The 27885-nt window shown below is 40.0% G+C and overlaps 2 protein-coding genes across 6 annotated transcripts in view; one reads left to right on the top strand and one right to left on the bottom strand.

Moving 5' to 3' along the window:
- ntng2b (netrin g2b) overlaps nucleotides 1–4868 on the top strand; it is a 78858-nt gene extending 73990 nt beyond the window's left edge. For both annotated transcript variants that reach the window (XM_082141662.1, XM_082141663.1), the window contains exon 8: nucleotides 867–4868. In XM_082141662.1, the coding sequence (XP_081997788.1) occupies nucleotides 867–1084 (218 nt within the window). In that variant the 3' untranslated portion in view covers nucleotides 1085–4868. The remainder of the gene's footprint in view (nucleotides 1–866) is intronic.
- Nucleotides 4260–27885, bottom strand: part of setx (senataxin) — a 32178-nt gene continuing 8552 nt past the window's right edge. For all 4 annotated transcript variants that reach the window (XM_082141548.1, XM_082141547.1, XM_082141546.1 and 1 more), the window contains 22 exons: nucleotides 17677–17786; nucleotides 17344–17563; nucleotides 17151–17261; nucleotides 16866–17040; nucleotides 15213–15306; nucleotides 11580–15056; nucleotides 11320–11416; nucleotides 11012–11182; nucleotides 10713–10936; nucleotides 10204–10356; nucleotides 9936–10092; nucleotides 9739–9840; nucleotides 9542–9654; nucleotides 9322–9393; nucleotides 9081–9230; nucleotides 8642–8749; nucleotides 8256–8431; nucleotides 7199–7291; nucleotides 6948–7106; nucleotides 5937–6032; nucleotides 5770–5857; nucleotides 4260–5668 (listed from right to left, as the gene is read on the bottom strand). In XM_082141548.1, the coding sequence (XP_081997674.1) occupies nucleotides 5174–5668; nucleotides 5770–5857; nucleotides 5937–6032; nucleotides 6948–7106; nucleotides 7199–7291; nucleotides 8256–8431; nucleotides 8642–8749; nucleotides 9081–9230; nucleotides 9322–9393; nucleotides 9542–9654; nucleotides 9739–9840; nucleotides 9936–10092; nucleotides 10204–10356; nucleotides 10713–10936; nucleotides 11012–11182; nucleotides 11320–11416; nucleotides 11580–15056; nucleotides 15213–15306; nucleotides 16866–17040; nucleotides 17151–17261; nucleotides 17344–17563; nucleotides 17677–17786 (6641 nt within the window). In that variant the 3' untranslated portion in view covers nucleotides 4260–5173. The remainder of the gene's footprint in view (nucleotides 5669–5769; nucleotides 5858–5936; nucleotides 6033–6947; nucleotides 7107–7198; nucleotides 7292–8255; nucleotides 8432–8641; nucleotides 8750–9080; nucleotides 9231–9321; nucleotides 9394–9541; nucleotides 9655–9738; nucleotides 9841–9935; nucleotides 10093–10203; nucleotides 10357–10712; nucleotides 10937–11011; nucleotides 11183–11319; nucleotides 11417–11579; nucleotides 15057–15212; nucleotides 15307–16865; nucleotides 17041–17150; nucleotides 17262–17343; nucleotides 17564–17676; nucleotides 17787–27885) is intronic.

Raw genomic sequence — 27885 nt, 5'->3', positions numbered from 1 at the left:
TTAAATATGACACAGAAACAAGCCACCAAGAAAATTATCATGTGTGTGTGTGTGTGATAGAGAGAGAGAGAGAGAGAGAGAGACTACACTACCAATAAAAAGGACTAATTAAGATTTTTTTATGTTTTTGAAAGAAGTCTCTTTTGCTCACCACGGCTGCATTTATTTGATCAAAAATTCAGTAAAAACAGTAATATTGTGACATATTACAATTTAAAATAACTGTTTTCTATTTGAATATATTAAAATGTAATTTATTCCTGTGATCAAAGCTGTATTTTCAGCATCATTACTCCAGTCTTCAGTGTCACATGATCCTTTAGAAATCATTCTAATATGATGATTTGATACTCAAGAAACATTTCTGGTTATTATCAATGTTGAAAACAGTCGTGCTGCTTCATATTTTTGTGGAAACCATGAGTTTTATTTTTATTCAGGATTCTTTTGATGAATAGAAAGTTAAAAAGACCAGCATTTATTTGAAAGAAATCTTTTGCAATGTCTTTACTGCCACTTTTAATCAATTGAATGCATCTTAATAAAATTATTAACTTAGTGCATCACAGATCCCACAAAAATATTAAGTAGCAAAAACAGTTTTCAACATTGTTTGAAATGTTCCTTGATCATCAAATCATCATATTAGAATGATTTCTGAAGGATCATGTGACACTGAAAACTGGAGTAATGATGCTGAAAATTCAGCTTTGATCACAGGAATAAATTACAGTTTAATATATATTCACATAGAAACAGTTATTTTAGATTTTACTGATTTTACAGTGTGTATTTGCATAAAAAGAAACAGAAAAAGCAAAGATTGGGAATGTTGTACATGAACTTTTCCTCTATGTTCTCCACAGCGAACGTGTGTGACGAGGAGTTACTCTTGTGCCAGAACGGGGGGACGTGTGTTCAGAATCAGCGCTGCAGCTGTCCGCCCGACTTTAAGGGTGTTTTGTGCCAACAGTCGCGCTGCGAAGGAGGCAAAAAGTGCAACCGTGCCAGCTCTCTCTCTCTGAGCCTGGCACTTCTGCTCTGCCCGCTCCTCGCCACCCTGCTGAGCTCCACCGCCTCCTGAGAGACTCCGGAGAGACTCCTGAGAGACTCCTGCTTCTCCCATCGCCCTCTACAGGGGCAGAACGACAAACAAAGAGACTCTGTTAGAGCTGGAAATCAGTGGAACTCAAAATGTGCGCCTCACGTATACGCTGAGGACGAGTAATACCAAAAACACACACACACACACAAAATCAACAAGTTTCTTGTGCAATAGCTGCGAAATTCAATACTTACCCCACTTCCTTCACTCTGATTGGCTCAATGTAGGGGGCGTGTCCTCACAGTGACCCGAGACTGCAGGTTGTCTTCACAGAAAGACAGGAAAGGTCCGGCTTCACGTTTTTTTTACCCTCCCTCGCTGCAGTTTGTAACATTCAGATGTATGTAACGAGCGCTCACTGTCATTCGCTAAAAAGCAAAGAGTATGAATATTATTGTGATATTTGACTATTAAGATTTTAGGCACTGTACCGCTGGTTGTTATAGGAATGTTTGTCGCCACAGTTAGAGATCATTGATATTTACGAAGTATTCAGGACACAAACACGCTATCCAACTTGTAAGAGAAGATATCTAATCAAATGGAATTATTATAAACCCACATTATTTGACTATTTTTGGTAGAGAATATTTTTGGTTTGGATCTACTCAAGAGGCAAAAAGGTTTTATTATACACTGTAAACTTTACAGCACACAAAGCTATCATAGTACAAGAATCTATAACGTAGAGTTTACACTGTACACTTTACAGTCAGGTATTACAGAGGATGAATTTACGCACTAGATGTACCAAGCAGAATTTATTAAATGGCAAACTCTACGGAGATGTACAGGATGGGGTTTATTACACTGTAAACTTTACGGTTAACAGATTTACAAAACTAAAAGAACTGAATGAAATTTTATGACACTGTAAACATTACAGTAAATGTGACTGTTACTTGGCCACGTTTGAATTGTTTCTGTGTCGGTCATTTCTTTGCATTTTGTAATAATACACACATACACACAAACACACAAGATCATTTTCTCTCCAAAATGATGTCACTTCCTGTAGGATAATGTCATTAAGGAAATGGCTTTTGCTAGTTAAAATTATTTTACAAAAAACTAACGGAGTATTATGGAAAGTGATATTGAGGAAACAGTAAAAACTTATAAATTATTAAAATTTTGTTCTTAATTAATTGTCAGTTTATCATTTTACAAATTTAGTGCAGCATCTTGGACATGACAACATTTTTAACATGCATTTAAACCGACAAATGTAGTAATATGATTTTCATCTTTAAAAATTGTGAGTTTTATTATTTCATCCAGTATATTAAAACATGATAACAGTGACCCAATAAAATCTTCTATTGGGTCTTATATAACAGTCGTAGAGGAACCCAGAGAGAATTTTATATTTACTTTGGTCTGTGCGGTCATCTGGCTTTATGAAATATCTGAAAATGACACCCGAGCCAGTGAGACAACAAACGGGATGCTGCACCAATAATGTAAAATTACAACAAAAGCAAGATTCCAGAGGCCTTGCTGACCCGGCATCTCTCTTGACGAGAGGAAAAATGCTGCGTCACGTCACAGTAGCAAAGTGTCTTACACCTGACCTGAGAGGTTCAAGCTTTTACCTTAGTCAGCGAGCATTGATTACCTGCTTCCTCAGAATATCAATACCAAAATGGTTCCTTATGAGTCCAAAGCTTCCTTCTGACCAGCTTCAGGTAGAAACATAGTCGGTCATATCCTGCAAACAATTCTGAAAAGCTTTCAGAATCAGAATCACATCATAAACCTCCACCTCTTTTTAAACACACAAGTGGAACACTATGATTCTGGTTCTCTCTGACCAATAAGTTCCACCATAATACCTTCTAAAAAACTCTAATGCAACAAAATTCCACAAGACAAGACTGAATACAACTGACCTATTTGTTCAATGAAGGTTTGACATTTGGGATGTAAACTGTGCTGCAGAAACCTGTAAAGCTTTCTACATGAGGTTTGTGAGCACAGATTATGTGGGCCTACACAGGCCTTTAAAAAGCGTAATATAAAGAGTTGTTTGGGCTTAAAACTGGGGCATGACAAAGCGATGTAAACCTAGAAGCGTTACGCCCCCTAGTGGTGAAAGAGACACTGCACGTTTTACCGCGGTGTTACCTTCAATTTAAAAAGGGATTATCTCCTGACTGAGGTTGCCTTTGTTGTTCCACAGGGTTCAAATCTACACAGTTGAGAAATATTAATTATGAAAATGTAAAATATAAGCTGTCTGTAAAAACAAACGACATCTTATAGGAGTATCAATATGCGGAAGAGTTGGGATGTCTAATAGAATCGATAACAAACATAAAAAAAACATAATTAGTCTTAACGTTATAGTAACAGAATACAAATAATTTAATTTGTAATGAAGTAAAAGTGCCTCACCTCAGAAACTCGCGCCAAATCCTGTCAGTCTTCCGTGTCGCGCGCGCTTGGCTGTTCTCAACCATAGACTTTCGACGGCGGGAAAGTTAATAGTACAAAGAATTGCTCCAAATTACATTAAGTAAATAAAGCTTGTGTCTTGTGTGACAATTTAACTTTGTAAATCGACAGCCCATGAATACCCAGACTCGATTTAGACGATTCGCAAGTGAAAAGTTTTGGATTTCGCCAAACGGTGAGTATCTGTACAATGTTTTTCACTAGTTTTACTATAAATAAAGTGGATTGCACGTATATATCATGTGGCAGACTTACTGTTGTTTGATATTAGAAATATTACTATTGCATGTAGAATCTGTGCATGTTGTCATAAGCATGTTGTCTTATGGAATAAGCCACTGGAAACCATGCCCTAGTCATTTAACCACTGTAAAATAAAGCCATAGCCGCGAATGGCTTATTACTTCAATAAAGCACACACAGACAAACAAGATAAATATTAAAAAGACCTGAGGGGAGGGAGAGTGGGGTCGATACATGCATGATTGATCAACATTCTTTTCATTTACCATAGTATTCTATTCATCCATTTCAATATGTTTAAAGATATTATATGACATACCATGATATGCTTTAGTGGATCACTCACATCACTAACAAGCAGTTTATCAAGAATAGTTGCAGTGCTTCAGTAATCAATTGGTGCAGTGATAGTCATTTATACCAAGTAATAATAAAATAAAAAAATATCCAAAAGTAAAAACAAAAAAAGGAACTTTTTAATTTCCCGTCTACAAAAAGTGCATTCGTACAAAACAAAGACCTCTTCGTACACTTTTGTAAAACTGGTCACACAAAAGATAAAACTCAAGAAAAACACCACAGTAGCGGGTCGATCTCTCAGTCTCCAGGTATATGGCTAGCATACTTCAACTGTACAGTTTCAAACTTAACTAATTTACAACTTAAACATGACATTTTACACTTGAAATTAAAATGTAAAGGAAGACTATCCCCTGGTTCTGTTCTTGGCCTTCTTTAACTCCTAAATAATTACGGTTATCAAAATTACCTGTACAATCTATTCTAAGAGTTGGCTCAACCAAATATAATCCAGGCTTTAACTGAAAAGACCTACTCACCACATGCAGTATGTTAAAAGTCAGTATAAAACAACCAGTGAAACACAAATGACACTGCATTCATGCACAACACGCTTGCATCCCTGCAACAAACCTTAAATCAAAGCTACATTCAAATAAGTGACAAACTATACAGAATGATACACCAAAACTGGCTATTTTTGAGCAAGTCCAACATCTTAAGAAAGTGCAATTATTGCATAATCATTTTTTTTTTTTTTTTTTTGGAAGACAAGCACAAGGCCCCGAAAACCAAAATCTGTTGTAGGGAACAAAACATCCCTTTTCATGAATAAAATAGATATATTCAATGTGTGTTTAGCAGCAAAGGATGATTTGGAAGGAGTCCAAGATTAGGCAAGCACTGCCATCAAACTAATTCATCAAGCTAATCGCCTATGCCTGAGAAAGAGTTAACACAGACCCTTTGTGAGCTTTCACAATATGGAGAAGAGGACATGAGGAAAAACATCTCTCTCAATGGATTGCGGTTAAGCTTTAATGAAAAATAAAAACAGGGATAATGAATTTATCTCCTGTGTCGTCTTGGCGGTGGGGAACCGCGGTGTTTTGAAGAGTGTCTGGAAGATTGGCGGTTACTTTGAGAGTCAGCGTCATATGAATTAGCTCTGTGAGTTGGGAGGCGTGGCGCTGGTAAGCCCCGCCTGCCCTGTCCCTGTTCTCTGATTGGCTGCCGCTCTGGAAACCGTGGGTCTTTGGGCCTGTCATTTACCCGTGGGTCTTTAGGGCACTCCAAAGGTATTAGACGTGGCATAGGCAGCTGTGCCTGAACGCTGCTCATGTCACGGCTGGAGTGTGGCGCAGGATCCATTTCTATAGGAGACTGCAAAACAGGTGAGGTAACAGTGCTTGATCGCCCAACAGGGGGATGAGAGAGACTGCGAGTCGGCGGATCACGTTTAAGAATCTTCTTGACATCACTTTCAAAATCTCTTTGCATGGTTTTGATTATAGTTTCCCGTCTCCCAGCGTCCTCAATCAACTCTCCCCAATCCCTTTGTTCCTGCAGAAATGCATTGATTTCATTAAAACATCATTAAAAAGCACACAACAGCACCTCTTCGGGTGGGTCGAGACAAGCCAGTGTATAAATCTGTACGTTACCCTGAGTGTGCGTAGATGTCCCAGTATGAAGAGACTGAATCTGGCTCTGGTGATGGTTACGTTCATCCTCTGCCGATTTCCAACAAACCTTAAGAAAGAAATGTTTCCGGTTCAAACATTGCAACATGAATATTTCTGTAGGTCACAATGATATTACACACACTTACCCGATGGAACCCATTTCACTGCTGGCTCTCACACAAGACACAATGACGCAGTCCATTTCCCTGCCCTGAAAGCCATCGACAGTATCGACTTCCACCCTAAAAGACAGTTACGCATGTTATAATACAACTACAGTAAAATTTAAGTATATATTTTCAAGAGTATATTTAACAGTAATTCTGTAACTACTATAATGGTCATAGTAGTCATTCTGAACGCTCATACATTATCTACATATAATTTCAATAAGCTATATCAAATCTAATAAATGGATCTGTAATGTTAGGATAGGTAAAATACATTTTCACATGTATTAGTTAAAATGTAGTGTTCTGATGTTTTAGTTAATCGACAACCACAGAACAGCTACTGTACAGATACAAAGTCGAAAGTGATCAATTTTCTATTATTTTCTTTGTAAAATGAAAACAAATGTATTAATCGTTTGATATTAGAATACAAAAACAATTGCCAATATGCATTTCAATGCATAGGTAAAACCTTTATGGGCACATATGAAACGCATATGCCCCAAACTGGCCAAGACAGTCATTCTGACCGTCACGGGAAAAGAATATGAAAATTTTATAAACTGAGAAAACGAACTGATTTAGTAACCAATATTTGTTTTAGTGAGCAAAAATATCATACTGTAAAATTACAATGAAAATTGTATGCATACTGACGTCAGTATGACTGTTGTGGCCATTCAAGGTAGAAATCCTCAACTTGTGTCTTGTATTTTAATAAACAATGATAGAATAAAATAGACACATTTAGGAAAAGTCAGGGTCCTATATTTACATGGGTTTTATTTCAACAAAATTTTAAAACAGTCAAAATGACTGCCTTGGTAGTTCTAGTGTTAAACATTTCATTGTACAAAAATTAAAGACTCATTTTACTACAGCGTGCCACAACAAATAATAATAAAAAAAATAAAAAAAAAGTTATTACACTTTGATGAAAGACTATGAAAACCAACTTTTTTTCTTAAGAAAATTTGCACTCACTGAAGTTGCTTGTTGATGCCTGAACTCCTAACGGCGTTCAGTATCCGTTGTTTCTGGGCGTTGTAGGGCGTTATGACACCCACTCGCACTGACTGCTTCTCGCCCAGCAGCTTCAACAGCAGCAAGACCAAACTGACCTCTTTGGGGTTGAAAAATGAACTGACCAATGGAGAAACAAACACAGTAAGTTAAGTGTCCAGACAGAGACACAAGAGGCAGTAAAGTCCCACCCACAATCCTCCATTTCTTACTCTCTCTCCTTCATCTCTCTCCCATCCGTCACGTCGAACACTTTGTAGGGCTTGAAGGGCCAGCTGAAGGAACAGCGTTTCTGGGCGGTCTCGCTGTGGGACAAAAGTACATAAATCAGAAGCCCAAATTTCTACTTGACCTTTTACTTGTGCAAATGTTACTTTTTGCCACATCTCGCAATGCAGATGAACTGAATGAAAAAGTTCTGAAAGAAAATTAATTAAATTGCAGCTTGGGATTTATTTAATAGTAATGGAATTAAGAGGTTTTTGGCACAACTAATTATTTACTCTTTGTAATTGTAAATAGTTAATATTGTTAGCAAAAATTGTTTTTATTTTTCAAACAAGATTTTAAAAATGAAAAAAATTGAAATGTTTGAAAAATGAAAAAGTACACCTCTATTATTGACATAGTTATACTGAATAATCCTATGCCAACTACTTCGCAATATTGGTTGCATCACAATATCACAGCTCAATCGAAATTTAATCTGTGGCAAATAAGTGAGAGACACCCTGCGTGTCCACAAAAGAGAGCAAGTCGACCGGATTGGTTTCTACATTTTGTGCAGCACACTTCACCTTTGATAAAGCATGAGAATAACTGGAGTGCCTTTTCACGTCGCTCTTGGTGAATACACCTTTTATCTGTGACTTATGTTGCTTTCTTCATTGTATTCTCAGTTTGAATAGGCCCTCATAGCAAAGTGGGAGTCACACGCAAATAGGATGGAAACATCCATGTCGCTGGATCACGTTTCTTGAGGTCTGCAGGATCCCGGTTTAGTTTGCAGTTAGCAGCTCATTGTGTTGAGCACTCACCACGAACACGGTCCTCTCAATGACCTTAGGAGTTTAAACTCAGACTCGGTCATAATCCACTGCTCCTCCTGATAATGCTGCCTGCACTGCCCCTTCCTACACATCATAAACATGGTGAGGAGTCTGATTTCAGAGCATTCTTATCTCTCTCTCCCTCCCTACAAATGCCTCAAGTGTAAATTTTCCCCCAAAAAAATAAAAAGAGAAAAGAAAAAAAGTCATGTGTGCATACCAGTCATTCATAAGAGCACTGTTGTAGATGTACTTGGAGGGGAATTCACAGATGTCAGGGTGCATGCGGTACTGCACGCTGAGGAGGACGATGGGAGAGAGTTGTGGGTTTGATGGATGAAGATTTTTGCATAACCTTGCCATAAGAGACTGATCATAGCCAAACTCCTTTGCTTTCTGTTCAAACAGACACACAAACAAACAAGTTTTCATATCTTTCACAAAATGCAAAGCCAAAATAATAACGTTTTTCTGCAGATTTATTTACTGCCATTTATATTAAATGCCATAATTTAGAACAAAGCGAAGCAAAAAAAAGAAAAAAAGTATGGGTTTAAATTTGTATGCTGTAATACAAAAGCTATGCAGCTAATATGGTGGGTTTACCTGGGAGACAACGGTTGGTGGAAGCTGGTTGGGATCACCAACGAGGATTATGGCAGGACATCGGTAAAGCATGGGAATCAGCGTCTCAGTTTCTTTAGCCTGACTAGCCTACAAATGTGCAAATACAAACAAAGTGGCTATGAAATGTATTGGTTAGGAGTATTAGTATGTTTATAATGATATAAACCTTATATTCAGTAAATTAACAATGATAAATATGCACCACGACAAAAGCCAAATAAAACGTATGATATTAATAACAATATAGTCTTGATTGTTTTGTTGTACTAGCGGTAAGAGATTCACTTTATTGGAGATGTCAATAGATGGTAAGAGTATTTAGAATCTTATTACTTTAGTATTTGAACCAAATAAAACCGAACAACAGAAAAAACAAAAACATTTAATGGAATTACAAACTATAAGAGATTTTAAGCACCTCATCGATGATGACACAGTTAAATGGTTCATGTCCCAGTCGACGGAATGCATTCTCGAGGACGATACTTCCACTGGTGCTGAGCGTGCAGCAGATCACATTAGCATTCTGCAGCACAAATGCTTGACTCTCTTGTCTCCTACTGCGACTCTAAAGAAAAATACAAGAGATATGTTTGCTTGTAGCAATATTGAGAATAAGTATTATGAAACAGGAATGTTAAAATAGCGTGACTATTTACCTCTTTAATCTGCCGACTCAGTCCTTCTCTCTCTTTCAGAAACTGCCTCTTCCTCTCCATCAACTTCTTGAACTGTCATCCAACACATGAGGTTACAGAAGTTAAGACAGCATTAAAATAAAAGTATGAATCAGTATGCTATCATTTCATTCAGAACATAGTCTATATTCTTTGTCTTTTAGAAATCTGCATAATAATAATTCCGTGGAGGATGCATTACATCAGTAGAATCCTTTGGTGTCTTTGCACATCGCTGGGAGAGATTGTCAATATTCTGGTCCAGTTGCTCCTTCTGCCTTTGTACGTCAGCTTCTGCAGTTTGCAGGGCTCGCTCTACACACACACACAGCTTATAAAATTATAATTCAAGAGTTTATGCATATTCAGGTGTGGTTAATGCATAGATTTGTCTCTCACGTGCTCTAGCTTTAGTCTGGTGGTCGAGGCTGAAAGGTTTTAGTGATTTCGAGATGGTTCTTTCATTTCCCAGTCTTACAAGGTTTATGTCACCACAGTTACCTGTACACAAAAGTGTTGTGTCATACGTTTTAATGTGACAGTATATGGCATGCATGCTTTTTTTCAGCTGTCAATGCATGTGCAAGCTTGGAAACCTTGAGGAGCGTTGATGTTTCTGCATTTTTCTTTAAAGATCACAATGACTTTCTTCATCAGACTATCGATGGCAGCGTTAGAGGGTGCACAGAGAAGAACACGTGTCCGTCGAGTCTTGGAGTGAAGGTTCCCCACAGAAGCAACACTGTTATTACCCTAACCAGATAACCACACACACACAAAACACACTCAGCAAATATGAACCTTGAAAGTTGCAGTATGATTAAGGTGTCCTTGTGAGCATGCACAGGGATAAAAGATAAATACCGAAGACAGTAGTTTGTACAACAAGCCACCAATGGTTTTACTCTTTCCAGTTCCTGGAGGACCATGAATAAGGAGAAATTTTGGGGTCTTCTGCGTTCTCTTTATCATGGCAAGACCACAGGATATTGCTCTTGCTTGGTCCCTGTTGTACTCCTGGAATACAAAGAGAAAGATAGAGGAAAGACGGAGCACATTATAAAAGGAATGTTAGAACATAATCAACCTATTAGATGTCACCTATTGGACTTGCACATGGATCACTCTAAAGGTACTAAAGCTCAAGAATAGTTGTCTAGGGTTGACTTTTGGCACAATACATAGCAAAGTAGTATGAAAATTTGGAAGAAAATGCATACAACTATTTGCCCCCTTTATCTGACACACCCAGTTCATGGAGATCTCTACTAAAGAAGTGATGATTTGAATCAGGTGTATTAAATAAAGGAGACATACAAAATGTGCAATGCTGTCCTGGGAACCACCACTGCTTCAGATAAAACCAAACTCACTGATGCGTCCAGGTCCGGTGGGCTATGCAGAGTGTGTGTGAAATAAGACACATGTGGAACAAGAACAGGACGCAACATTGGTCCATTTCGCAGCAAACATAGTGCACGAAACTCCCGGAATATGCTGATCAAAGATCCAATAACTTCACAGCGCACAGGTTGGGCATTCACCGAAGACACATTACCAAAGGTCTGAATAGTCAGGTTTAGGGTTGACATGGAACCTGAGGAAAGACAGAGTAATGAGACAGTGCACATAAATGTGCTATATCATTAAGGATTGTGTACAAGTCCCACACCTGAACCTCTGGAAACAATGGACCGGGACACACAACCGAAATGAGGGTGTGGTTCATGGAAATTTGGTTCATCGTGAGCATACGCCCCAGTGTTGTCCGGCAGCCAAAGCAGCACAAGGTCCTCTTCTTTTGGGTACAGTTGCTTCATGTCACTTTCCTGAGAAATGCTCACTACAAACATATGTACAAATTTAATGAAAGCTTGATCCTTGAAAGTATACTCTTTGCTAACTAATTAATTGTACTTCTATTAGAATACACTTTAACTAAACATCATAAGAAGATCTGCCCAACATAGCTGGACGTACCTGTGAAACTGGCACTAGCCGTGCGATTACTGTATTCTATGCCCATGACCCTTAGGTTAAGCTTGACCCTGCCCTCTTTGAGCCATTCACTAGCCATCTATTGAAAATGGAATGGATTAACATCAACACTGATACATAGCATTCTATTCCAAGCATAAGATTTGGACTATATAGCACGACAAGAACAAATTAGCAGTTTAAAATGCTGTCTCTATTACATTTAAAGATCTAGGCATTACAAAAATAAGATGTAGACCCACCTCTTCAAATGCATTAATTAGCAGCAGGGGGTACAAGCTGTTGAAGTACTCCAGGTAGCTAGGGAAATTAACTGGCACCTCCTTCAGCGGCAGTTGGCATAGATCATTTGGACTCCCAAATGTTTTGTAATTTTCAAGCATTCTATATTCCCATTTAAGAATTGCTTGGATCAAGATTGAAAGGTCAAACTTTGGGCTTTGATCCATCAAGGGTGCTGGTTTGTTAACTGGAGTCTCAGGCCTTTGGTATACCTTGTAAGATGGTGGCTCTGAAGTAGAGCTTATTTTAGTACTAGTGACCAACCTGGGAGCATGGCTCGGAGGCAGAGGAGGTTGTTGTGAATGAAATGGCTTTGTGAATTGTGGAGGCGTCATAGGCTGTAATGTTTTGGGGGGAGGCATAGCTGGGGGGAGTCGAGGAATCTTCGCTTTAGCAACATTAGCAGCAGGAGGAGGCTTAGCTCCTTTTTCCATTTCAAGGACTAGCGAGGCACTGCGGGAGCTGGGGTTGTATATTTTTGTGGTAGAAGGTTTTGCCTTTTTCATTGGTGGCAAGCCAGGCTTCAAGAACAAATGATCAGCAACTTTTTCACCATTGCACATGGTACTCGGAAGAGGGGCATGAGGAGTCTGAATAGGTTTATGCGTCGACACTGGTTGCCCTGGGAAATCTGACTCACTATCTGTATCAAGGTCCATGTCAACAGGATCTCTCTGGGTAAGAAAGAGTCCTTCATTTTCATCCTCAAACTCCTCCATTTGAGAGGACAGTTCCATGTCAGTGGGTTCCATCTGAGTGAGAAACATCCATTCTTCATCAGCGTCCTCTTTGAATGCCTGGGTGGCTTTTTCTTCTTCCCTGTTGACATTAGCAGGCTCACTGGCTTGAAAGTACTTGGACTCTATTATTGTCCTATTACTTCCAACCCCATCACGTCTACAATCACTGGATTCTGATGTAGCCTTTTCATTATCCTGCTGCTGATCAGGATCGGGTTGAAAGCAGGGAAATAAATCACCATTCCCATTGCTTGCAACTGTAGGTTTTGATAAGGGTACTTCACCTGGCTGATTTGTCTTTGCTGGTTTTTGAGCAAATGTTGTGACGGCTCCTGTTGCTGGCCTCTGATGCTTCTCACGACTTTGCTTGAAAAACTGAATATCTTGAGATCCCAGAAGTTTCTTGTTGCTTTTTACCATACGTTTCTGCGGAGAGGTCTTAATGGTTCGACACACTCGCCTTATCTTCTGTTGTGGTTCTACCTGCACTTTCTGGCCATGGCACCGCAGTTTAGCCACACAATCTAGAGAACGCTGAGAAAGATCAAAGGCTTTTCTTTCCTTCTTTTTTAATCCCAAACGCTCCGCTGTTGATTCTGGCTCAACAGCTTTACGCACCTTCTTTGGAGGAACAATGGCAGGGGTGCCACGTGAGGTGGAAGCAGAAAAATAAGAGGAGGAAACTGAGCTGGAGGATGGAGAGGAAGATTGAATACCAGATGAGGATGGAGTAGTTGACGAGGAAGGTTCTTCTACGTCATGAGATATGGAGCTGCGTTTCAAGTCGTGGCGTCTGACTTTTTGAGCAAGGGCATCAATTATCAATGGCTTTTTAGGCTGTGATTTGTTTCTCTTCTCAGATGGAATGGTTTTTGTGCTTTTAACCTGCAGAGGTTTTGGTTTGACAAATTTATCCCAGCTTTCTGCAGTACTGGATGCTTTGGACAATTCACATGGATCCGTTGGCTCTTGTGGCTGCTGCTGCGGCTGCTGTTGTCTGATCTTATCTTCTGCTTGCTGACAGGCCTCATCTGGAATCATTATATTCTCTGAACTCAATGAGGGAGATGCTTCATGAGGAGCTTCTTCCACCTGTGGTTTGAGTGATTGGTCTGATTTCTTTGTCAAGACTGGTGCATCAAAATCCGAAGCATTCCAGGCAGATGCCACATATTGCTGGGTCTCAAACTCAAACACTTGTGATTCACTGAGATCATCATAATCACGCCCTGGACTCTCAGGCAAATCAGGATGTTCTGTAGATTTATTTTTCTTGGCACATTCCTTTTCAACAGGCCAACTGATGTCTTTTAGCCTTTCATCATTATCAGAATCTTCATCATCAGAGATAACAATGGTACTGGACTCTACGTTTTCCTTTGAGTTGCCAGTGGACATGGTATGCGTTTTCCCAACATCCCTAGTGTCAACTTCAGAGTCACTAGACTCAAGCTTGTGGCGAGTAGATTTCATCAATTGGGCTAGCCTAACATTGAGGGGTTCATCATCATCCTCATCATCTTCCTCAGTAGCTCGAAAACCGCATTCCTCCTTAGCTGATGCCAAATGAACAGGTTTTAAGGATTCACCAGGCTTTCTTTTGGTAATGGCTTCGATCTTTGACAAATTTTGGTCATTTAATTTGGATCGAATTTCCTGCAGCTTATCCAGATCTACTTTAATATGTTCCAACTCAACAGCAGGTCTCAGCTCTGAAATTAACACGGGGACAGGAGGTTCCTTTTTAGCCTTTATGATGTTCTCAAGACCGCTGCAGAAATCCTCATCCAAGAAGCAATCGCCAGAATTCAAATGTGGCTCCTCTTTAATAAAAGAGGAGCCACAGGCTCTGCTTGGACCCGCCTCCTGGTCCTCATGTTGTTGTTGCAGTGTTGGCATTGATTTTCTGGAAATAACAGTGTTTGTAGTTGCCTCCACTGATGTTGTAGATGGTGATGGAACAGAGGATGCAGAAGTAGTTCTTTCTTGCATCGACCGGACAACAGTTTTTAAACACTTTTGAAGCTCTATAGATTCAGAATGTTTTAGATTCCATCGTTTGTTTGTAGCTCCACGCAGCTGCTTGTTAAGCAAATTCAAAAAATGGGTTGCACGTGGAACAGATCCCGTCTTTATACCTTCTTTCAGCAGCAGTCGAATCAGTGTCATGCAGCCGAGAATTATGGCACCAACGCCACCTCCAGACGTAGGCAGTCTTCCTACTATCCCCAGATTGTACGAGGTTGAACTAACGCTGTGAATCCCACCCATCTTGTCTGGTGGTCCATGTGGTTCATCCGATAGGACGATGCACATGACAATCACTTCCACCCACTTTGGGGCACAGCGAGAAAGTATTCCCATACGTCCTTCTGTAGAGTGTAGCTCAACAATTTGAATGAGGATACGGGTGAAGAACTCTGTAACTTTATCGCACATGCTTGTCTGCCCGGTCAGTACATGTCGATTAGCTAGAATCTTATCACAAAGATAGTGAATGACTTCACTAATAAAGGAGGCATTGAGCTCTGGAAGTTCCATTATGGAACGGACAAATGGAATGAACCACAGAAAAGTGCTTCCATATACACGCATGCTCTGGCCCATCTCAGAATCAAGCACTTTGACCAAGGACTGCATATCCTCATAGATCACATAGTTGCTGCAAATACCACTGTTGGATGACGAACCAGATGCCTATATGATGAACAGGAGGAAAAATAAATAAATAATGTATACAATGTTTTTTTCCTAACAAACATTAAAAGCAAATAATACCAAGAGTGCAGTAAATGTTTGTTACATAAAGTAAAAGTGCTGTGGTACAGTAGAGCAATAAAAGAGAAATCTTACTTGGCTTCGTTTTTCTGAGGCATAACAGTCGTAAACCATCTGACTGCAAGTCACCATATTGTCATCATATTCAGGCTCTACTTTAACCATACTCCTGTTAATAAAAAGAAAAAAAAATTATTAAATAACCCCACATTAATAAGCTCTTTCTGCCAACACTACTTCCAAAGTATTGTTCCAACAACAAACCAGTTACTGTCCAAAAGGCACTATTTGAACCATTTGCTTTGTCAAATTGGGCAGGTTCACTAAAGCAGAAATGAAAGGTGTACTGTTTAATGTTATCAATTGATGTTCCCTGTTAAATTTATCACATTTTGCAGCAATTAAAGATCTCATTTTGAAATCCTGAAAGCAATGCATTATGGAAGAGAATTGATGCCACAGTGAATTGGAATCATTACACTTTTTATTTTAATTAAGGTTTTTGACTGGCAGATTTTGAATTGTTCAAATGCAGCATCACCATCCATTAAAAAAACAAAATGTACAGGGAATTCATTTAAAGAATAAAACAGAATTTGTGGTCTTTTGTTATACTCTACAACTGGCAAATTGCATATTAAGAATATCAACTGAAACTGAAAATTAAATGAGGCTGTAATTTGGATCACATGGATTTGGGAGGTGTGATGGATTTTTTTTAATCATCATAACTAACATTTATTTTTCTTGCAGGAACAACATTCATATGCTTTTGAATCTTAAATGTTTCCAAACAATTTGGTCAAACTCATGACTGAGTGTGTGAGTGTATAAATAACAAATAGGGGAAATGAAACTAGACGGATGTCTAGGTTTGTAAACTTGATTAACAATGAAGTAAATCAAGAAAACAGTTTGCTTTTACCTAGTAACAGAAGGGTTTGCCTATGAAGAACCAATCAAATTGTAGGGAAATTATGTAATGTATCATGTCATTTTCACCATGTTCCTATTCTATAAAAACTGTTGTATTCCTTTTGCAGGTGGGATTCTCTCTGAAATTTGTCTGAGATCCTGCGGCCGTGATTAAAGTATATCCGAAGGCAATGTCTAGTTAATGCTGCGCAGCAAGTTAGGGTTAGGGGACTCGGCCAACGTCGATGAGGAGACGCACTAGAGTATAAATATTATTGAACGGGGATGTTGATTGCAGACGAGACGCATGAAATTAACATCGACTGTAGACGTTCGGTGACGTCGATTGTAGACAAGACCCAAGTAGACTTAGGTCAGGTGCGAAATAAGAAAAGTCAGGTGCGAAATAAGAAAAATCTACCACAGAGGCGTGACCCAAATTAGGGTTACAAAAATGTTAAAGGAGTGACAACCAATAGTAACGGGGAGTTGCAAACAATTTGATTTTAAAGATACATTCCAAAAATATATTTAATTTGCCAGGTGAAGAGAAGTAAATAGAAGTTGCAAATAAACAAGTACATTATTTAATAAGTAAATAGTAATAGTAAATTTCATTGATATAAATCCTGCATTTTATTCTTTAAAAGCTTATCACTGTACAATGTTTTCAAAGTAGTACCTCACTCATTTGAAAATAAGTAATGACTGCCTTTTGTTGAGTCACAATTATGGCGGATCCATAATGAGAAGCAATGCAAGGAGTGTATTGCATTGAATAAATCAAGTTGAATAAATGCCAGACTTTCTTACCCCATGGTTTTTTGCTGGATGCTTCTTATTTCCGTATCATAGCTGGCTGCTCCAGTGATGGTCTGGAAAGCCATACTAGGGTCAACCTGACCCCAAATCTTAGAACCAAGTCGGTCCAGAATTACCATGAAACAGTGGAGGGCTGGCCAGAATGGGTCGGAAGCTGGGTTATCCTCTGAAAAAAATAAATAAACTTAAGTGAATCAATTTTATAACCAACCGCATCTAATGTGTCCCATCACATTAGAAACAGAAGAAAATAAAAATCCCAAATTCATGACATACCATTTTTCAACCTATCCATGGTGTTGAGTATGCAAAGCGGGATGTTAAACTGTCCCATGAACAGAGAGTCCATTGCCTCAGCGCTAAGCTGCGTTAGCAACATACAGATGCCTATAGGGAACAAAATAGAATGACTTCAAAAAGGTGATATAGACCAGTAAGAAAAGAGGATTTGTAGAAAACTCAAACAGACCTAGCCAGTAATTCTTCTTATTTTGCGAATCATAGAGGTGAGACGGCAGCATCGTTACAGTGCCCCCTGCGTAAGACCCAGGATCCAAGTCTGGAACATCCAAAGATATCCCAAGCTCAATGACATAAAACATGCAAAAGAATATCTCTTGAAGGTCATAGTAGGCGTCCCTGTCCACACTCTTCATGGTCTTTGCAGCATCGATAGCCCAACGCCGCACCTGGAGTGTAAGAATAAAGAAAATAAACTGAGCAATGCCAAGAACTACCAAAAATATGTAAAAAGTAGAAGAGGACTAGTCTATTCTCTTCCATGGCTTTTTGACTGAAGTACCTGGTCATTGGGATGAACAAGAAGCAGATATGTTCCTTGATACTTTTCAAACACAGTTAAGGACTTATTCATATCCTGCAACTTGCATAAGGCCTTTACCACCATATCACCTGGAGAGAAAGAAGAGAATGTTGAAAAGTGGTGTGAAATTTTATATTTTCTATATGTTTGCATTTAAGAATCTTAGAAATATGACAATTAAATGTGGTAAAATGACAAGAGGATTGCATATGAAGTCCTATGATTCTCTGCCACATTGATAGAACAAAGAACTGTTATTAACCCTTATGAGTGCATTTGTCGATACATACCCTTATGAATGCATGTATGTGTATGTATGTATGTATGCATGTATGTGTATGACCTTGTATATGACCTGACAGTTAATCTGTGACTAAGTGTATGACCGAGACAGAGGGTCTCCATTCAAGGGTAAACTATGATAGACAAATCTAAACAATGTGTTAGTTGTGGCTGAGACATATCTTCATTTAGCCTCAAGAAACAACCTTGGGGGAGAAACAACTATAAAAAAGGAAGGATGCCCCCTCTCTTGGTCACACTCTGCAGGCACTCTATGACTGTATGATTGCTGACCTTTCCTTGCAAGGGAATAAATAAACTTTAAAGACAATTGTTACATGTTTGTCTCTTATTCAGTAATATAAAATTGTTTGCCACCACAATTTGGCGTTGTCGGCAGGATTCCTTGGATGTGCCTCTTGGACCCGAGAGCGGACGGTGACTGATCATCCTGGACTGCAGTTCCAACCCTACCTCGTAAACTTGAGAGAGAGGGGTCGACCCCAAGGGCCCAGAAGGGACACCACTGGAATCATCAAAATAACTGAAGTGGCGTAAGCTGAGACTGGTAAGAGACAGTCTAAATGGTTAAAGGTATCTGAGGGGGATTTACTCATGATGGTCAAAGGAACACTGTGGTGACTAGCACAGATTAATAGTCCAGATTAGTACAGATTAGTAGTCTGGTGGGTTCAGATAATCCACGGTAATTTGTGAGCAAGCTGTGAGTGCTCACCTTTTTCAATTGAGGTGAAAATGTATCTCTCTAGAGACGTTGAGTTATATTGGGGCACCAAGGTAAAACCACTGAGATTTCTCCATGATGCTCACTCTATTCTGAGTAAAACGCGCAAAAAAGGTCAATGATAAACCAGTGTTTGGTCTGATGAAAAAAAGCATATGGGAATTTATTTTTTGGAAGGGCATTAAAGAATGAATAAAATACCATTCAGTTTCCCTGAACTTTAAGTGTCACTAAGCCGACCGCGGTGCAAGAGTCTGTAGAAGAGGGGAGTGAACAAAAGGGGTGTTGTATGAGGCATGTGTGTGTGGATTGTAAAAAAACAATCATGTGCTGGTTGGGGGAGGAAGAGCGGAGAGAGAGAAAAAGAATGCAAAGGGAACTAGCGTATAGGGCAGAAGGGCCTGATGAGAAAGGCCCAACTGGACGCTCAGATAAGACCGAACTCGACCGAAAACTGAAGTGACAATGAGAACTGGACTGAGGTCCCAAATAAGAGAAGAAGAGGAAGAAAAGGAGTTTCAACTCCCAATGATTGAAGTGGCTGGACCGGAAGGTTCGATGCTGGTCTAAAGACTGTGGACTGAAAAAGAAATAAACCGAGCCATGGCCAATCTGCCTAAACCAAGTGAATCAGGTGAGAAATTTGCTGAGGCACTAACTATTTTCTGTCAAGAATTTAGTCCAACCATACAGGAGCTGAGGTGTCTGTTATCTGGGAGTCTGGGAGCAAGTGACTGGCATAAAGTGAGTGGCAGAGTGCCAACAGCGGACAGCAGGCGGAAACATCCGGACTGGGATCATGCCGAGAATGAGATCTACCGAACAGCTGTCCAGGCGATGGCGACTGCTCTAAAGACTGCGTTTCCAACAAGAATCGACACAAGGTAACCAACTGCAGCCAGGGCAGAGAGGAACCTGTCCAGGACTATTATTAGGGCCCTATGAAATCAGTTTTATTTTTTCTCAAATTCCGTTTTATTGGATTTATTTTTAGCCCTTTCGGATTTGCTTGTTTTCTTTTCACTTTTAAGCAGTATTGACCTTTAAAAATTCAGTTACACACTCACAATTCAGCTTTTTTATTTAAACTGTTAATATATTCAGCAAAGCACATTCAAAATTCTCCAAAATTCAGCCAAACCTTCAACAAATCTCTGGCCAAAAATAACAGTCACATGAAGGTAACAGTTACAAGGTAGGATTGATGAATATTAAATTAAAGATTAAATGCAGCCATGCTGCAGGGAGACAGAAACATTGAAACAACGATATGTGCCTGACAGAAAGCCAACATAATGACATATTAAAGCCTAAAAGTACAGTGTTAACCCATCATCAGTGACCCCTCCATGTAAGCAAAAAAAGATAAATTACTGACATTTACAAATACAATGCACATTAGCTTATTTTTATTATTAATAGTAAAATTCGGTCCGATTTTCCCGTGGCGTCTGTCGTTGCTATGCAACCATGCACTGCGCTCTCCACAACGACAAAGAAGTTTTAGTAGCTAATGGATTTCCACCACCGAAAAACGCTTGCTGTCGCTCTGCTACAAGATTTATTTACGGAGAAGAGAAAAACAACCGTAGTGTTTGTGGTGCACCCCCATCCTTTATGTTGACTGAGCTTTCAATGTTGTTACAGAAAGGGTGAAGTTGATATGTTGGTTATTGTCACATGAACTGCGTTGCGCTTGCGGCATTCTGAAAAGTTGAGGTGTTTTCATCTCGCTGCGCCTGGAAAAAACGAGCGCGTCGCTTCAATTATGAGCACGCGGTGAAATAACGAGCTTGAGCGCGCAAAAGACACGACATGTGAACGGCCCCTTGACAAGCTTGCTTCGAAATTGTTTTCCTTACGCGGGAACGTAAGGACGTATGGTTACAAGGCAACATGTTTAACAATGCCATTTGGCCACGGTTTAGGTAGAGACCTTTCTACGTTTGCTGTTTTAAACTGAAAAAATGAGTACCATGAGTCCAGCAGGCGTAATGATATGACGCAGCACCTGATAATAGTCCCCAGCTCAGTAGCCTATTAATCAGGCGGCATGTGCTGCGTCATATCATTACGCCTGCTTCACCCATGGTACGGCAGCAAAGTTTCTTGATTATTACGCAGGAATGAGAGTATAGTTCCTAGCCATATCAGCCTAGAAAAATCGCAACTTTTCATTTTCCGTCGGTCTTAGTACACGATGCAACTACAGAAGAGTCAAGTTTTAAATAGGAAAAATATCGAAACTCTGTTCATTTTTGAGAGAGATGCTAATGGTCCTGTCCGGTTCAATTCATTATGCTAAGCTATGCTAAAAGTGAGACCCCCAGACCCAGAGATCGGCTGAATGGATTCGAAAACGGTAAAACTCAACTGTTCAACTCTGGGGGAGTTGTAAAAGGAGCCTATTTCCAAAAAAAGTGGAGTATCCCTTTAATATGTCAACAAAATATATGCAAATTCCCGTGCGATTCCGTGCGTATAAGAGAATTCCGTTTTCATGTGTAAATTCCGTGATTCCTTCCGCGTTTTCCGCATCACGGAAATCATAGGGCCCTATATTATGCTCGATTCTGTGATGTTTACAGCAGATACAGCGGCATAGAGGAACCTCAAGAAAGGGGCGACAAACTAGGGCTCTGGGAACGTCATCTGACAAGCAGTTTCCTGCATGGACTGAGAGCAGAGATCACACACACACACACACACACACGAAGTGAAAACAAGGTGATAGACGAATTGAAAGTGTCCTAAATTCTGCATTGCATGCAGAACCACTGCAGGTGAAGAAAGACCAAAAAGACAGAAGCAAGGTGAAGCAAGAAAAAGAACTACAGTTTTCCATGATAGAAGGGGTAGTCCAAAGGGGAAACAACAACAAGGAAATAATTCCTGAGAGTTCACAGATTCCCTGTGAAGGAAAGAAATATTGCCTGGTTATGGTGGACATGTCGTCTAAATGGGTTGAGGTTTTCCCAACATCAAAACAAGATGCAGCAGCAGCAGTATCAAAGCACTGTTGACTGAAATAGTGCTGAGATGGGAATCCCGAGAAGAATTAGTTCAGACAATGGAACACCCTTTGTGAATGAAGCAATCACACAGGTGGGAACATTTTTGGATATTGATATGAGATGACATTGCTCTTATCATCCAGCATCAGCAGGCACTGTGGAACGTCAAAACGCGACAATAAAAAAACAAAATGGGCAAAATGTTGAGGAAACTGGGCTCAATTGGGTAAAAGCCCTACCAATAGTCCTGATGTATATGAGAATGAGAAAGAGGCCTAGATCAAATTGAGGACCACAATGGAACTAAGTCCTGGACTTTGTGTTTTTAACCTTGATTGTATTTGATGCCTTTTGTTTTATGTTTAAGGCATTCTTGATATTAAATCAAATCAAAATCTAAGCTCTTATGAGATAGAGTTTGGAAGGCCTCCATTTATGGGTATGGAAGGGGTTAAACAGCGAGTGCCATCAACTGAATTGTGTGAACATCACATGTTGAACTATTGTTTAAAAAAAAAAAAAAAAAAAAAAAAGTCTGGTCTGCTATTAAATATTTGTGTGCAGGTAAAAGTAGCTGATACCCTACTGCATGACATCAAACCAGGAGACTTTGTGGTGATAAAGGATCTGAGGAAGAGCTGGAAGGCAAAGAGGTGGCTGGGTCGGTTCCAAGTGTTGCTAACAACGCACACAGCGGTGAAAGTAGCAGAGAGGGAAACGTGGGTCCACCCCAGCCATTGCAGAAAGGTTCCACCTACAGAGCCAGGAGAAGGATAGGAGGAGTAACGATAAACAACAGATGTGACAACCAACTGTTTCTCATGACGACTACCGTTATCTGAACGAGGGCAAAGATAACAACGAGAAACAATTCTGAAGTAACCAGTGGGCAAGGACAGGCACGAGCGGAGGTGAAGCAGCATCGATTTGTCAACAGGGAAAAGGTACCTTTAAATACAGCTGGACAACAATTTCTTGCTGTGATATCAATCAGCCAACTGAGATGGAGGTGCGCAGACCTTGGCACCCATTCAGAATTCCAGGGCTGTGTGGCCTAAGGGGTACCACGTGCATATTGACAGTGTTATCAGTGGCGATTTGCTTCAGAATAATCTATTCGACGGAAATCAACGAGGCGACTGAAAAGGTGGAAAACCACACAGTGAGTGTCAACAATTCTGTAAATGTGAGTCATCACCGTGTGAAAAGGGCGAACACTGACAATAGTAATCCCAGTGAAACGGTTTAGTAGGGGACATTGTCACTCTGGTGGAAGGATCGAATGCCAGGTTCGAGTACTGCAGAGACTATGGTGGCGAAAGCAGGTTTGATCAAGTATATTTCTGCAAACACCCGTGTGAGTGGTCGGATGTGAAAGCTTATTACGATCCGATTGGCTATGGGACAGATGGCAGGTTAAGGCCCCGATCACACCTAACGCGTTTTTCAGGTTCGAAAACGCGAGGTTACCATCACACAGAATGAGCAGTGCGCTGCGTTTTTTTATGTTGCTAGGCAACCACTGAAACAGCTGTCCTGTCAGTCAAGTAAACGTCAAATCTGCCATTTATTAACTTTACTTTCTGTTAACATTGTGGTAGTGACGGTTCGTGAAGTCGTTAAGCTCCTGATAACCCGCGAGAGCACCACAAGTTCATCCTCCATCCTCGCACTCTCCGGGCGTTCAAGCAACTGTAGCTTTCATCACTACAATGGAAGGCCCGCCTCTCCATTCATTCGATTGGACAGTGGAAAAAAACGCGATGACGTCCGGCGCTTTTTTCCGCTCGGAGTTGCTTTTTTTTCAACTTCAAAAAACGCGAGGCACATCAGGCGCTTAAACAGCGCGCAGAACGCTTGCTGCCATAGGAAACCAATTGAAAATAGGCGCCTCTCACTGCCAAAAACGCGTCAGGTGTGATCGCCCCCTAAGAGTGATAAAAAAAAAGCTAAGAGTAGTAAGATCATCAGATAGTGGACTGTGCTACTGTGGCATAGATCGGACAGGAACTGACTGGTATCAACAGGTCAAGCTGGCAGTGGGAAGGAAAGCTCCAAGCGCGGCTGCACCCCTGATCGAACCAGGTGACAAGCCAGTGGGAAAAAGACCAACATGGATTGAGGACGTGAAAGTTGAGAACATTTTTATTAATCCAGTGGTAAGAGATGCTATGTGAAAATGTCAAGGGAACAAAGCATGTACTTTGGCCCTTTTTCAAAAAGATGAACTGAAAATAAACTCAAGCTGCTGGCTCTGTTTGCAAATGTCACATGCCTGGAAGGCAATACCATTGACTGTTGAAATTGTGAATGAAACAGAATCTGATACCGTGTCAAATGACTAAGATACTGAAAGCAGCAACTGAATTAGAAAAAGGGAAGACCAACAGCAACAAAAACAATGTGTATGCATGTAAACAGACCAGTATTAATGAACGAACCACTGCGGGTAACGCCCAAAAGAGGGGATGTGTGTATTTGTTCAACAAAACCAAAGTTGAGGGTAGGATGGTCTGAATGTAGAATCAGAATTGATATGGAGAATGATAAAATGAACTGTTCAGTTACGACCAACAGTTACCACACCATGACTTATGTGCCCTTTCGAGGGACCAAGTGACACTTCAGCAGTCTGGGTATGTGGAGACAGGGCTTATGTACTACCAAAGAAATGGTCAGGCTGTTGCTATCCAGCTTTGATGAATGTGGGTACATCAGTGTATATGCCAGAAGAATGTCCACCGATAGTGAGACAGAAAAGAGACATTAACCTTTTGCCAGAAACGATGCCAATTGTCCACAACGGGTATACACTTTCTAACCCATGGACCACACCGGAAGCTAATGTGGGGTGGTCTATCTTTCTAGAAAAGGAACTACTGTAGCATTTAATAAGATCAATGATTTAGCATGGACTGCGTTAACAATAGCAAACAGCACTGAAAATGCTTTGTTAATGATTAAATGAAACAAATCAGAGATGCTGTCATATAGAATAGATTGGTATTTGGACATGTTAACGGCTGAGAAAGGAGGAGTATGTAAAATGTTAGGAACTTCTTTCTGTTTTTACATTCCAGATTCTAGTGACAACATAACCAATATTATTGAGCACATGAGAATGGCCATAGAAGAACCACCCAGACGTGACAACTCATGGTTTGAATGGTTCACCAACCTCTGGGAGGGTGGGGCTATTGGATATGTCATAAAATACTGCCAGTAATAATAGTGGGATTTCTGGTGTTGATGTGCAAACCATGTATAATGCAATGCATTTCAGCTTTGGTAACAAAAACACTCATCCCAAATGCTTCGAATGTCTAATGATGAGAATCAATTTAATGATGCATGTCCAAAACAAACAAAATTTGATGACACAAACAGTGGAAGTTACAGTGAAATTAATTAATTGAGTAAAGATATGTTTTTCCTACTCTGAACATCTGTACCATTTCTTGTTTATACTGAGGTGACTGCAGGTCTGATTTTATGTCAGGAGTGCAATAAGTGTTTATTCATTTAGCCCGGCTTCAGATAAAATCTTTAATTGCTTGCTAAATACTTAAGGGACTATCCCCATAAAAAACAGCCTAAGCTTTCTTCTTTTTAAAGCCTTATTTCACAAGTTTAAGAGTGATAATTTTCTGGCCCGCCGGATTATTTTGGTAGTCCTAAATGCTGCACAAAACTCTTCCACTACTTGAGAAAAGCCGTAGTCGCGCGGCGATTTCACCGCCGCATACTGTGTGAAACGCCCATAGGGAATCATGCGGCGCGGGATTACATTTTAAAGTATAACTGTGCGTTCACACCGGACGCGAATAGCACGTCAAATTCGCGCCTGCCGCGTCTAGTTATACGCTTGACCACTTTGTGTCTATTCGCGCGTCAAAAGACGGTAGTGGTCAGAACTCTGGTGTACTTTGGACGGAGCGGGCGGTCTGACTAACAATAGCCCACTCGCACTCCCGACATCTTTTGACAGCGTATCCGCACTTAATTCTGACCGCCTGTACACCTATCTCTGAGGAGCTGTTTGGTACTGAAACCATTGTCAGTCAACAACATTCTTTTTTTGCAAGGATGTTTGAAATAGTTCGGCAGAAAATAGCCTACTTCATTTCGTCAGTAGGGCAATATGATTTTCGTTTATGTTGCTTAGAAATTTGAGTGATAGGCTTTGTCCTATTTAATTTATGTTATTTATATTAAAAAAAAAAAATTCTGTGGCATTTTTTTTTCTCTGCTGACAGTACAATGTTAAAATAGCCTACTATTTATATTGACACGGAACACAATTTTTGTATAGCATTTATAATTATTATAGGCTACTTAATCTCCTTCTTTCCGTTAGAGACATTTGAATGTGAGATTATGGAAACGAGATCTAAATTTTGTGGACCCGTCAGGTCGGGAAATAAAGCGGGTGAACACAGAGTATATTTTAAGCGGTTGCTGAATAGAACCTTGTGGGAGCGGGACGAAAAAAAAAAAAAAAAACAGTCCCACGCAGACCTCCTTAAATCTTAGGTGTGTATGTGTGTGTCCCCAAATAAATAATAATAAAAAAAAGGAATAAAGTTCAAAAGTCGGACTGTACGGAATGAGTAGGGTTGGGTACCGAAACCCGGTTCCAATAGGGAACCGGTTCCGACGTAAACGGTAGTAACCAGACCGAATAAGAACGAAACTTTCGGTGCCTGACTTTTTTCACCGCCCCCTGTAAAACATCTCGCGGCACGAATGATCCAATAACAAAACATCTCCAGTTAACCAGCAGAGCATTCATTTCGTTCGTTTGTTAAATAACATACGATCTAGCGCTGAAAATTCTTTTCTCTTGTGGCTCGCGCACACCGCACTCGGACGCGCGCTTCAATACGTTGCAGAGATCGATCTATTTATGAGGCGCCGTCTATATAAGAGTATGTGCTTGGAGAGTTTGTGTGTGCGTGCTCGCGTCTCAGATGAGTATGTGCGCGAGTTTGTGTGTGTGTGTGTGTGTGTGTGTGTGCGTGCTCGCGTCTCAGATGAGCATGTGTGCGAGTTTGTGTGTGTGTGTGTGTGTGTGTGCTCGCGTCTCAGATGAGCATGTGCGCGAGTTTGTGTGTGTGTGTGTGTGTGTGTGTGTGTGTGTGTGCTCGCGTCTCAGATGAGTATGTGCGCGAGTTTATGTGTGTGTGTGTGATGTGCTCGCGTCTCAGATGAGTATGTGCGCGGTTTGTGTGTGTGTGTGTGTGTGTGTGTGTGTGTGTGTGTGTGTGTGTGTGTGTGTGTGTGTGTGCGTGAGCGACTTTAGATGTGACGTTGTGCATTTCATATAGTTGGAGCATTCAGCAGTATACGTATGTGTGACTACTTAGTATATATACGTGTATTCAAGCGTTTTATGTGTGCGTGAATGAAGTTCGATTTAAGCCCTAGACGGCGCCTCATATCTATTCGTTCTGGTGAAATCACAACATATAATGCACACAAAGTGTCCCTGCTTGATATACAACCACTGATGAGCATTATCGGTTTAAAAAAACTACGCATGCGGATTAGAACCCAAAACCTCTGACATTCTTGACTAAAGTTCAAGTTCAGCTGCAGTGTTCCTCTTCGGGTAAGTCTAGTATTTTAATGCCAACTGCAAATCTTGCATATCAAGTATGAAGTATATCAAGTATATTTATATGAGGCTATACTTTGTGTGTTAAATATTTCTGCTCAGTGTCAGATATTTCTCTGTTTTGTAAAAGTCTATAATATATAATATGTAATATAATTGATATATTATATATATATATATATATATATATATATATAAATAATATTAGAAGACAAATTTATCATCTTAACTTAAGTGTTTTCTATGGAAGCTTGTTTCCGCCACAAAAAAAAAATAAAAAAATTGCGACTTTTTATCTCACAATTCTGACTTTTTTTCTCAGAATTGTGAGATATAAAGTCGCAATTCTGAGAAATAAAGTCGCAATTGCGAGATATAAAGTCAGAATTCTGAGAAAAAAAGTCAGAATTGCGTGATATAAAGTCAGAATTGTGAGATATAAAGTCAGAATTCTGACTTTATAACACACAATTCTGACTTTATATCTCGCAATTCTGACTTTATAACACGCAATTTTGACTTTATATCTC

This window comes from Leuciscus leuciscus (genome assembly GCF_965113295.1).
Source record: "Leuciscus leuciscus genome assembly, chromosome: 16".
NCBI classification, from domain to species: domain Eukaryota; kingdom Metazoa; phylum Chordata; class Actinopteri; order Cypriniformes; family Leuciscidae; genus Leuciscus; species Leuciscus leuciscus.
The sequence above is the reverse complement of the archived record's forward strand: the minus strand, read 5'-3'. Positions and strand labels throughout refer to the sequence as shown.